General features: G+C 46.5%; 1 protein-coding gene across 2 annotated transcripts in view; it reads right to left on the reverse strand.

Moving 5' to 3' along the window:
* NSD3 (nuclear receptor binding SET domain protein 3) overlaps positions 1-13,213 on the reverse strand; it is a 1,769,888-nt gene that overhangs the window by 228,484 nt on the left and 1,528,191 nt on the right. For both annotated transcript variants that reach the window (XM_086943639.1, XM_086943638.1), the window contains one exon: positions 4,287-4,403. In XM_086943639.1, coding sequence (XP_086799765.1) covers positions 4,287-4,403 — 117 coding nt within the window. The remainder of the gene's footprint in view (positions 1-4,286; positions 4,404-13,213) is intronic.

A 13,213-nucleotide genomic window follows, 5' to 3' on the forward strand; every position in this document is an offset into this window, starting at 1 on the left:
TCTGGGAGTTAGAGGCCTGTATAACTAGGCTCTCGGGGGTAGGGTGGGTGGACAGGAAGCAAGGGTCGCCCGGAGCCGGGCTGTGGCGTCTGGCCACGTTCCCATCTACAGGGGGACATGTAGCAGGCCTGGACCAGGTGTCCAGAAGAACATCAGATAAGGCCTCATTAAACAGAAGCAGAGGCTCTGAGGAGCTTGCCTGCGGTTTAAGGACCTCAGTGAGGAGGTTCGTCCTCACGGCCGTGAAGGGGAGCTCAAGACCCAAGGCCTTGGCCGCCCGCATCACCACCACACTATAGGCAGCCCCCTCCTCTGTAGCCATGGTAGGAGGGGAGACAAAACCAGTGTCTGGCGAAGTGTCCAGACCACTGGCATCTCCTAGCTCACCTGCCCAGTCCTGGTAAGGCTGGCACTCACGCACCAGAGGGTCCTCAGAACCCTCCCAATAATCCTCGCCACCCATCTCCTGATACTCAGGGTCAAAGGATGGGGCCGGGTCATAGAAGTAAAAATCTCCAATCGGCGTCGAAAGCGGCGTCGGACCCAAATCGAGGGTAGGACCAGGGAAGACGTCGTCCTGGGACGGCACCGGGGGCAACACCTTGGGGGCCGGCGCCAGCGAGGTCGTAAGGTCGACCGGCGATGACCCGGATATGGAACGGGATCCAGCGGGACCCTACGGCGCCGGGACCGAAGTCGCCGGGGCCTAAGCACCCGACGGTGACGGGGCCGAAGCACCTGGCCCGCTTGGGGACCCAGTCGGGGCCGCTTGGCCCAAAGGCGCCGCGAAACCCGACAGAGGAGTGAGCGACCTCATGGCCATGAGGAAGGCCTTGATCTCCCCCGGCATCGCGTTCTGCGCAGGGACTGGCGGGTATGGAGCAGGCCGCGACGCCTGCGGCTCCGGCGGAGCGGCGTGGGCGATGTCACTCGAACCCCCGGCCGTGTTGCGCGAGCGTCGGGGGAGTCAGAAGACCGATGTCGCCTCTTCGACTTCTTGTGCCTCTTACCTGAGGACTTGGAGCCCGAGGAGTGGTTACGACTCCCAGAGCTATGATGACTCTGGCCCCGCGACCGTTCCCTCAACCTCCTTCCGGACTGGGACCTCGAACGGCGCGGGGCCGACTGCCGTAGCTCAAGGCGCCTAGCCTTTGACGTCAAGGCCTGACAGTCGGAGCACAGGAAAAGTATATCCGCAGTTGCTGCCTTAACCAGATGACCACATGGACGATACGCGAACTACTGCGGATATAATTTTCCTGTGTTTTTTTTAAGTCACCACCGTTTCTATATTGCCGCTGGAATCAATAGGCAATTTTTTAAATTAAATTGGCTCTAATGAATGACAACTGGTCCATGAATCAGGGCTACTACAAACTTGTTATGCCCTGAAGAAGTCCGATAAAGCACGAAACGCGTTGGCTATTTCATTGACAAGAACTTTGAATAAAGAATAAGTTTTAACTTCTAGAGCCCGTGATTGACTTCACTTTGGGAAAACAAACGTACATCATTGCATCTTTATAGAGCCATGTTTAAGGATTAACATTGAGATGAATACTTGTATTTGAATTACTAGAAGGGTGCGGAGCTATTTTGTGTACATTTTCATTATCACTCAATCTGACTCTAGCTCGCATATCCATATGATGAAAAGTGCAACTGACTGATGTCACACCAATTAGCTGTTCACAGTCAGTCTGCGTACTTCAGTAGTCTTTGCTGCCCTCTTTATACCCAGAAACCAGTCCCAGTATGCTTGTTTCCGGTCCAGGGAGGACCTGGCTTGGCAGTTCGGTCTGGACTGTTCCCATGAGGCACTGGGTCAAGACTTATTTGCATATGGCTGGGTCTAAACTGGGGTGGCATGGTGAGAAAAAGAACAATGGATTTAACCCAGATCTCTTGACTGGGGGTGAATGTATGATTTATTCAGCATTCCGTCCATCATTTGTTTGCGTAGCACTTTTCACCCCAAGTGGGATGGGTATGCCCAGACCTGGGTCCCTTGCTCTTTGTGCCACTGGATTCAAGCTAGCCTGGCTGATGAAGGGCAATACCCAGAAACCGGTCCTAAGATGCTTGTTTCCGGTCCAGGGAGGACCTAGCTTGGCAGTTCGGTCTGGACTGTTCCCATGAGGCACAGGGTCAAGACTGATTTGGACATGGCTGGGTCTAAACTAAGTGCCATGATGAGCAAAAGAACGATGGATTTAACCCAGATCTCTTGACTAGGGTGAATGAATGATTTATTCAGCATTACGGCCATCATTTGTTTGCGTAGCCCTGTTTACCACAGCGGTGTACGAGTCTTAACCATCAGACGTTAATTGCTTAGGTGCGGGGAAGACAACTTAAAGATGTCTAACCTGCTGGCATTTCTGAAGACATTATTAAAAAATGGCTATTTTGGAATTATGCCCAGTTGTGATTCTCTCCCCTGCACAAAAATGCAGGAATTCCAAAGCGTACTAGTCCGGTCCAAATAGTGTTTTATTTCTGGCAATCTATTGAATGACAGCAATTGTTCTGATAACAGAATATAATTCAACTTCGGTACGCTTCTTTCCAGTTGTCATAATTAATCAAACAAAGGTGCTGGATTGAAAGTGGGTTAATGACTTAGTTGCCATTAATGACTGACACTATCGCTTTGGTCTGTGAAATCTAACACAACAACCATGGTGCTTTGTTATTGGTCTCCATGACCAATTCTGAGCCTTGCGTTGCTTCCGTGCTACTAACTCTAAAGGGAGAACCTTGAGCTGGAGAAGATTCCACGTATGTGCTTCCTACTAATGAACAACTGAGTACTGTTCAGTAACACTCTTTCTAGTGGATACTCTAAATACAGATTTTCCTACGCCACCACACTGGATACAGCAGTTTTTTTTAGCAACACACCCGCATGTCGCTAGGTGGTGCCATTAAGCTCCGCTCTGGCTCTGTACTGCCCCAGAAGCAACAAAATTGAGCCCATACAAGTTTTGGTTGACACTTTTCGCACCATCAGACATGGTGTCAAACAAATGTGGGGACCAGTGTGTGTTCTAAAACTTGTCTCTCTGTTCTTTGCCCAAGAGAACCCAATAAAAAGCTGATCGTCCTCCCAATGGTCATTTGTTCAATCGATGTAAAAGCTTAAAGCTTTTGGGGTCCAACCAATGGAACCTCTCCTCCTCTTTCGAGGTGTGAGGAGCAGCAATGAATGCTTGGAAAGTGATCAATTGCCCAATTTGGAAAGGAGTTATGATATTTGGTAAAAAGGTGTTCAACACCAGTTTATCCAGAAAAAAGGAGGTGTCTGAAGTTCACTCATGCAATGAGGTGAAGCGATCATAATGAGGAAGGCAGCCTTTAGAATCAGAAGACACAATGATCAACCGTGCACCGGTTTGTGGAGTGTACACATGGCACACATCAAGACCAAGTTCAGATTCCACTGTGGCATCACAAACTGTTTGGGAGAAAATGTGTTAAATCTTTAAGAAACCACATCACAGCAGGCGATTTAAACAATGATACTCGGTCCGGTAAAAGCAAAGAAGCTGAAACAGATGACAAATAACCTTTCACAGTTCATACTGCAAGATCTTGCTGGGCCAAAGACAAAAACAATAATATATCAGACAGTTTGGTTTGTAAAGGATTTGTCTTGTAGACTCCACACTAGGACACAAATTTGTCACAGCATCCGGTATAAATGGACTTTGTGGAAGGGTGACTGGCAGCAAAGAGAACATCCACATTCGGGTGACAGATCAAACACAGTAAACTGCCACCTCTCAGTTTTTATGCATGGAGCTGTAGACTGTATAGGTGCCGGTTGAAGGAGTCTGCCTTACTGCTGCAATAGAAGATCCTCTCGAAGTAGTAGCCTGATTGGAGACAGGATACTCATGCCCAGATGCTCCGGTTACCACACTTTCTCGGCCCAGTCTAGAGCTTCTAGGATAATTTGGGCCTGATCGTTCCTGATCTATTTCACAATTCTGGGCAGAAGAGTTAGGTGTGAGAAGGCATAGTGGAGTCCCATGTTCCATTCCAGTTAGAATGTATCTCCTATCCAGTCGGCACAGAAGCATGGAAACTACATGAACTCGACTATGGCAAAAGGATATAATAACCGAGGTTCTTCAAAAATACTTAAAGATCCAGCAGTCTGGGTCTCAGTCAGCAATGCAGTTAACTGATTTTTAAGTCACCAAGAGATGAAATATGAGCTTTCATAATAATAATAATTAAAGAGTAAATATACATCATTAATGATGCAGAAGAAATCTTACCTTAGTTACCGTTAACATGTAAAAATTTGTAACATTGCTTTCATGAGCTCTTTTAATTCGCAACCGGCATTCTTCTTCATCAATTAACTCGCCAACATATTCATTTACAAATTCACCCTACAGAGAAAAAAACATTCATGATATTTTACCAACACCTTTACACAAAATTATACAAACAAAGAATACCTTCCCATGCCAAACATATGATAAAGAATTAGATGATGTGGATACTCTTCTAGTCCCAACGAGGACTTAAAAAATAAAGATACTTGCCTTTATTTACATTTATGCGTACTGCTTTAACAGAAGGACTTCAGAATTCTACATTAAAAACATCAAAAGTTAAATTTCATATTTAGGCTGTTGAGTTAATTGGAAAGGTAGTTCTAAACAAGGAAAGTATGGGTAGAATGTGGACTATGAGGGCATTATGTATTCTCTAAACAATCTACTTTGTACAAACCTAGCTAGGAAGTAAACTGCTGTACAATGGGCAGAAGCCAGAGATAAGCTTCAGGACTTGTTACAGTAGGACAGGCAAATGAAGGATGTACTGGAAAGCCGGCCCCAATAATTAACAGTGGCTCAAAGTAAATTAAACAGTCTACCATTTACTCCTTTGTATTTTTCTATAACACATCTATGTAAGATTTGGCTAGCTTCTCAGGAAAAAGCCAGACAATTTCATTATCAACAGCAAGAGTGTAATCCCAAACACACATGCTCAAATAGAAGTTCTATGTAACTCTATGCTACCAATAGCATTCGACTGAGAACAAAAACCTGCACAACCATGGAAAGGACACTCAGATAATAGATAATCTAGGCTTTGTGATAACAAGCGGATTTAGAGCTATGGTAAAGAAGATGTAAGAGAACAGACCTCTCCAAATTAACTGCAAGTTACCCATGGAGATAGTGTCTCAACTCTCATAGGCTCTAGGAGATTGTATTTAGACTCAAATAGACCCAGTATTGAAGCCACCATAAACAAAAGATCTGGATGATCATGGACTTGTTGGGTTCCTGGTTGTGATGAGAATTAGAATGTACACACAATTCCACATATTCATGGGCTGATGCTGCCAGATGGACTACAGACAGCTACGGCCCCTACACTTCGATTAAACTTCATTTAATCGAAGTGTAGGTGAAAGAGACAACAATACCCAAAGTCTGGCCTTTCGAAGAAAAAAAGCCAACGCCTAGTCAGCAGGTTGGCCTCCTGGGACTACAAAGAAAGGTTACTGTAAATTGGCTGAGCTACATGGAATTCTGATCAACAGAGGGCTGCCATCCTTGACTTTAGTGGGACACAAGGAGGAATTGCATTCCATGCATTCTAAACTGGACTAACAACTGAAAAAGAACACTGTTCTTCTCTGGGGAGAGGGTGGGAGGTGCTATTCCAAACAGTGACCAAGCCTACCCCAACATTGCCACAATGGAAGACAAGCTTTGGGAAATTAACAGTAAGGACACTGCTACACAGATATATAGAGGCAGCATTCAAGCACAGGGCAAATAGAGAATTTGCTGTACAGGTTTGAGTGTTACAGATATAAGAGTTCACATGAAACTAAATCAAATGGTCTTCATAAATGTATCCTATAATGACAGCTTAAAAAGCCAGCACTGGGGGCATAGCCTGGAAGTTGAAGGAAATAGCAGCTCAGAGACAGCGTGCCCATCTTAACCCAACCAATCAAATTCAAGACGACATCATCCCGATACAAAAGAATAAATGGTCCACAAGGAATCCGCCATTTGGAGGAGAAGTATGAAGGCATGAAATGCGATAAAGGGGTCAAGGACACCAGCTGATATTACAGGTATCTGTGCTGGTCTGGTGATGTAGGTGGCATGGATCCACATATGGCATACAAGAGTCAAAGAGATGAAGTGTGAGGCTTGAGGTGTATTATATTGTATGGTTGAGCAACATTACTGTGCAATAAACTCGCAAAACTGTTGTGGGTTCAGTCAGGGTTGTTTGTAAAACCTTTAGCTCAACCATGGGTAGCTGTGAGTTTGAGCAGCAAGGCACTAGTGTAAAGCATTTAGAAGCCCCTAACAATGAAGTAGTAAGGCACACAACACGAAATAAATCCAACACCAATTTATAAAAATAGATTATATTTTTATGAATTGTACACACCAAGATGAGCAAAATCCACATGAGGGTTCAAGAGAAATAGATTTTTAAGTTAAACATAAATTTCAGCCTTTTAGTCCAAAGGGCAAACAAGGTAAGCGTAACCGTAAAGTATAGAACAATTTTGAAGAGTTGTGTTCAGCTACTCCGGGGGGACCAAATCAGAAAGGGAGAAGGTCAAAGGGACCACCAAAGCAGTCTAAAGTCCAGTTCCCCACTTTACATTAAGACCGTAATGGACTTCAATTGAGTGGTCCTGATACTCGGGATGAAGGATGCTGAGGTTGCCTAAAGATGCTCTGGGTGCTGTGTGATTAATGAGGTGTCCTTGCAGTTCTGCCTCGGTCCACGGGTAAGCTGGAGCGATTTTGGCCATTTTGCCACAAGGTCTGTGTTCCTCTTAGGTCTTCTTGAGCTGTGGCTAGACTACCGATCTCCATACACTGCAGGACCAGCTGTATTCTTTGGCAAAGGATGGTATTCCTTTTGGGTGACCAATCGGGACTTAAACTCTAGAAACAAGCAGACTTTGGGGAACTTTTGGCTATCTAGGATTGGTCTCTTGGGGTTCCAGGGCGATTCGCTGAAAGTGGCTACAGACTTGCTGGAATGGGCTTCTTCAGCTTTGATGGCCCTAGAGCTGGCTTTAGGGGTCGACCGGCTGAGAAATGGAGTCACTTCTTTGGTCTGGGGCTCGGGAGCAACTTTTCCACAGGCACAGTCCTCTCTTCACTAGACCAAGGTGCAGCAGGTGCAGTCCAGCAGATGGCGTAGCCTCTCTTGCCAGGTCTTCAATGGTTTATCCAGTTCTGGTGTGATCAGAGGGTCATTGTGCCATATTTATGCCCAGTAAGTACCCTGGGGGATGATGCAGTCACTAGCCAACGGGCTACCAGGATCCCCCCCACCCTGTGACAACTTCCAGCTATGTGTGGCAACTTTCAATCCCAAGGGGCTTTATTCTGCCCATTCCCAAGATGTCTGAATCCTTCCTTGGATGTTAGGAGCTACAGATGTGGCTACCTGTGGGCTAAATGCCCACGGGTAAACTGGTTTGGGCACTGGTCTCCTCTCTCTGTTCCAGGAGCTAGCCTGTTTACTTGAACAAAAGAGCAGCTACTCAGAAGTGTGATCGCCATTTGTCCATCAAAGGCTACTTTGCCTTTGAAACGCACCCTTTTGGCAAACACCCTGAGTGGCTTCCTGTACGGGGTAGGTAACACCTCTCCCTGTAGTAGGCTGTCATTGTTCCTGAGCCTGTGAGTCGTTCACACGACTCCACAGATAGGCAGAAGGCTGTCTGGTAACCAGCTACTGTGCAAGGTCAATGGATGAACTGGGTAACAGAGTGGAAACTTTCTAAAAGTTACCTTTCCTTAAAAGTGACATTACATTCGATTTGAGCATCAAGTTTGGTTTAATGCCACGATCAATTTGATACCCTGAAGTACTCATTTTAATAATACCATTCAGAAGTTAGCTGGTATGAGAGGCCAGACAGTAACTCTGGGTTAGCCAATAGGGCCAGTGTTTTTGCACAGACAATTGGAAGTTTTGCTGTTAGGACACATTGAAAGTATATGTCATACGTACTAATATACAGCTTCCTGCCTTAGTGCTCAACAGGCTTTCCTCTGGGGAGGCTTATATATTGTTAAGGGAAGTGGGGACTTTGCCATTGATTTAAATAGCAAAATTGAACTAGTGGTTCCGGTTCCAGGCTGCAATGGCAGGCTGGGAGCCATTTTATACTTTGTCACACCAAGGGTGGCACAAGTAGTGCTGCAGCCCTGGGGGGATACTGTGTCTTACATGTACATGCCCTTGATACATACATAGGCTTCTAAGTAATTTGCTTTATGCCAATCGTGGTACCCAATTCAACATACATTTTCCAAGGGGTTATAACACTGGCACCGAGGTCTGGTTAGCATGCCTCAGTGCACTCTCAGAATAAAAAAACAAGCAGCATCATTTCAAACCTTTGGGAATGACCATGCAAAAAGATGCCTTTCCTTACACGAAGTGTAGCGGAGCAGCCAACAGACATAGGTGGCTCTGACTGTTCCAATGCTGTTGGGAGCTTCCTGAGAGCAGCAGAGGCAAGTGCACAAAAGGGAAGGTACTTAAATCTCTACAGGATAAATATCCATACCCGGATTTTCTTCAGCAACAGCATGGGCCAAAGCCTGCAGTACCCAGACGATTCCAAGAGAAAAAGCTGTGAACATAGGATCGCAGCGAGTGATTGGAAGCTTTGGAGATGCCTGGAATGCCCTGTGTGCAGTGATGACAAGGCCTACATGTACTCTCTGATGTCTAGAGGATTGTTAACCTTAAGTGGTCAATAAAGACCAGACCAACTTGCTAAAGGATGGTGGGAGTCATAGGCGTGGCACAGATGTGAGAGAAGGCCTAGGTCTAAGAATTAGTGCTGTGTGCTGATCTCCTGAAAGAGTTGTGGGAGAGCAGTCAAGATCTTGCTCGCCATGTCCCGAAGACCATGACTGTAACGTCCTAAAAGATGTCCGTCATTAAGAGATTTAAGGGACAAAGTAACACAGGAGAACACACTTTTTCCAAGCGCTTAAATGCGTTTTGATTTTCTGTCCGAGGGAGCAATAGGGAAGCATTAGGGTTTACCATACCTGTAGGCGCTGGCTGTTGCGCCATGAAGGCCAGATCCCCAGAGACAGGCCAAAGGTGTCTAGCAATTGGACAGCTCACCAGTGGCACAGAGCAAGCTTTTTTAAGCTGCCACATGAGGGAGGCCAGGTTCCAACGCCTTAGACAATACCGATTACACAAGGTAGGAAATAAGGCTAGCAAATTACTGGTATTGTAAAGTAAAGAGGAGAAGGGTCGCAAATAGCAAGAGAGTTAGAAGTAAGGAAGGCAGATTTGTGACAGACTATTATGACATAGCGCAAATATTTACACACCACTTTCAGATGCATAATACAGAGGCTTGATATGATAAGGATGAACTGGGCAATTTCATGGGCGACCCACAGGTGCAGTCCCTACCCAAAAGGCTACTGCAATGCTGGAGAGGGGCCTGTAGGCTGATAAACTAGAAGAGTGTTACAGCAAACAAATGATGGATGGAATGCTGACAATGCAAACATTCTTCCCCAGTCAAAAGATCTGGATTAAATCCATTTTTTTTTGCCCACAACGCCGCCCCAGTTTGAAGCCAGCCATATGCAAATCAGTCTTAACCCTGCGCCCCATGGGATCAGTCCGGACCGAACTGCCAGGCCAGGTCCTCCCTGGACCAGAAACAAGCCTCCTGGGACCGGTTTCAGGGTATATCACCCTTCTTCAACCAGGCTAGCTTGAATACAGTGGCACTGTGAGCAAGGGACCCACGTCTGGGCATACCCTTCCCACTAAGGGTGAAATGTGTTACTGCAAACAAATGATGGATGGAATGCTGACAATGCAAACTTTCTCCCCCAGTCAAAAGATCTGGGTTTAATCTATTGTTCTTTTGCCCACTACCTCACCCCAGTTTGGACCGAGCCATATGCAAATTAGTCTTGACCCTGTGCCCCATGGAAACAGTCCAGACCGAAATGCCAGGCCAGGTCCTCCCTGGACCGGAAATAAGCATCCTGGGACCAGTTTCAGGGGATGTCACAGAAGGGGGGACCTGGCTTGGCAGTTCGGACTGGACTGTTCCCATAAGGCACAGGGTCAAGACGGATTTGCAGATAGCCAGGTCTATACTAGGGTGGCATGGTGAACAAAAGAATGATGGATTTAACCCAGATCTCTTGACTGGGGGTGAATGTTTTGATTTGTTCTGCATTCCGTCCATTAACTGTGTGTCTTTTGCCTTCTTGCCCTAAGTGTGCCAGGTATGCCCAGAAGTGGGTCCTGGGCTCACTGGGCCACTGGAATCAAGCTATCCTGGCTGAACAGCGGTGAAACCCCAAAACCGGTCCTAGGATGCTTGTTCCGGTCCAGGGAGGACCTGGCTTGGCAGTTCATGCTGGACTGTTCCCATGAGGGACAGGGTCACGACTGATTTGCATATGGGCAGGTCTTAACTGGGGTGGCTTGGTGAGCAAAAGAATGATGAATTTAACCCAGATCTCTTGACTGGGGTGAATGTTTTGATTTGTTCTGCATTCCGTTCATCAATTGTGTGTCTGATGAACTAGAAGAGGCATTATTGCAGATGAAGGGATACAGGACCATAGTTCTTATGGCCAGTTGGGCGAATCATTTAAGTTGCTCTCTGGAATAATCACATACCTTTCAAATGCTACCATATGCAAGACAGAAATCAAGTCTTTCTGTGAACTACCACTTAGATAATATAGCGTTCATTAACCTATCAGGCAAACTGCCAAAGGAATGCGCCTCCTATTGTTCTTTCTCTCTTTTATGTGTTTAAATAAAGTTGTTGGCTCAAGTCCTAGACAATAAAAGTGAACCTTGGCTGGTAAGGGTAGTAGACACATGGATACACCCTGATCAGACTGCAGTGTGATTCAACATATCTGAGATACCTTATACAGGTTTAGGATAGGAAAGTACTTATGAGCGTGGCAAATAGTACTGCCAATCTATCTGTAAATCATGCAGATGCTGAACAACGTGAAGAGAATTTAATAAAAACCAAAGACAGGTATTTCTTTTTGCCTATATGGTCTAATTGGGAGTTTGGTGCCATCAGTATATGAAAAGATGTGACATCCCAATACAGTGTGGTCAGTAAATAAAGGCGGTAGAGATGTAGAGTAATACTTTTGCCTGTTCAAGGACATAAGTCTGTGATAGGGGATAGTCGCACAAGTTACTTACTTGTGTAACAATATATCTGTAAGAGACATTAGTTAATGATAGATTCCTTACCTTAGAATATCCCCAGGATGGATCGGAACGATTTTGTGCTTAGCAGTACCTCTGCGCGCCAGTAGGTGGAGTCCTGCGGCTCTGCGTCCATCACTGGCATCGTAGGGGCCGAGATGACGTCATGGAGAGTACTTAGGCACCACCCATGCGCGCTGACGTCATTTCTGTACAAAACTATTCTGCGCCGAAATGCAGAGCAATGCAAGAGACTGACCATTGTTGCATACAACTAGGGTCCTAACAGGGGATAACCTTAACCCTAGTAATCAGTTCGCAGAACGGGTAGGATTGGTTGGGCGGTAAGGAATCTATCACTAACTAATGTCTCTTATAGAAATATCGTTACACAAGTAAGTAACTTGTGCATCTGAAAGAGACACGTTAGTGATAGATTCCTTACCTTAGAATAGATACCCCAGCAATTCTAACCCCGGTGGAGGGTCTGCGAACAGGATTACACCAGAAAGTCATGGAGCACAGAACGGCCAAAGAAGCTGTCTCTCCGAACCCGACTGTCAAGGCAGTAGTGCTTGATAAGCATGTGCAGCGAGGCCAACGTAGCTGCCTGACAAATATCCTGCAGGGGGACACTGCGTCCCAAGGCAGTAGTGGCTGCTGTTGCCCGGGTCGAATGGGCACGCAGCCCCACAGGAGGATCCTTCTTGGCCTAGGAGTAACATGCTTTGATGCACAGAACGACCGACCGGGAGATGGTCCGTTTGTGCACAGCCCAACCCTTTTGGCACCCACGTAGCCAACAAAGAGTTGATCATCCACCTGTAACTACTGTGTACGTTGCAGACAGAATGCGAGTGCACATTTTAGGTCCAGACGTTGGAGCCTCTTCTCTTCCCTTGAAAAATGCGGAGACGGAAAGAAGGTGGGAAAAGTGATGGTCTGCCCGATGTGGAAGGGCGTGACAACCTTTGGCAAGAAAGAAGGACGAGTCCTTAGAACCACCTTGTCCGGATGAACAGAAAGGAAAGGAGGTTTAGAAGAAAGAGCCTGGAGCTCACTCACTCATCTGGCAGAGGTGATAGCTACCAGGAAAGCCGTCTTGAGTATAAGAAGACGTAAGGGACAGTTATGAAGGGGCTCAAATGGAGCACACATCAGAAAAGTCAAGACAAGATTCAAGTCCCACTGAGGCATTACGAAGGGCTCTGGTGGAAATGTATGCGTAATGCCTTTAAGAAAACGGTTAACAACGGGGGACTTGAAAAGAGAAGTCTGATCTAGAAGCCGTAGAAAGGCAGAGATGGCTGAAAGATAACCTTTGATAGTGCCCAGAGCAGAGCCCTGTTGGGCCAAAGAGAGAAGGAACAGAAAAACCTAAGAAAGAGGGGCAGAAAGGGAATCTACAGCCTTCACTCTGCACCATGCCACAAATCTGTTCCACCTGCAGGCGTATACCGTTTTGGTGGAGGGACGCCTGGCTGCAAGAATGACATCACAGACTTCGGGAGGAAGATCGAAAGGTGTCAACTGTCGCCGCTCAATCTCCAAGCATGGAGGTGGAGGCTCGACAGGTTCGGGTAGAGGACCATCCCCTGCTGCTGCGACAGAAGATCCTCCCGAAGAGGCAGACAGATCGACGCTCATACTGAGTAGCTCAGGATACCATACTCTTCAAGCCCAGTGCGGAGCCACAAGAATAACTTGTGCCTGGCCACGCCTGATCTTCTTCAGCACTCTGGGCAGAAGTGGTATAGGCGGAAAGGTGTACAACAGACCGCAACTCCACTCGTGACGAAAAGCGTCTCCGAGCGAGTGTCGCCTTGGAAATACCAATGGGCAGAACTGATGACATTGCGTGTTCTCTTCGGTGGTGAATAGATCTAACCAAGGCTCTCCCGACTACAGAAAGAGACCTTGCGCCACGTCCGAGTTCAGACACCATTCGTGA

The sequence above is a fragment of the Lissotriton vulgaris genome, chromosome 11 (assembly GCF_964263255.1).
Source record: "Lissotriton vulgaris chromosome 11, aLisVul1.2, whole genome shotgun sequence".
In the NCBI taxonomy this organism is placed as follows: domain Eukaryota; kingdom Metazoa; phylum Chordata; class Amphibia; order Caudata; family Salamandridae; genus Lissotriton; species Lissotriton vulgaris.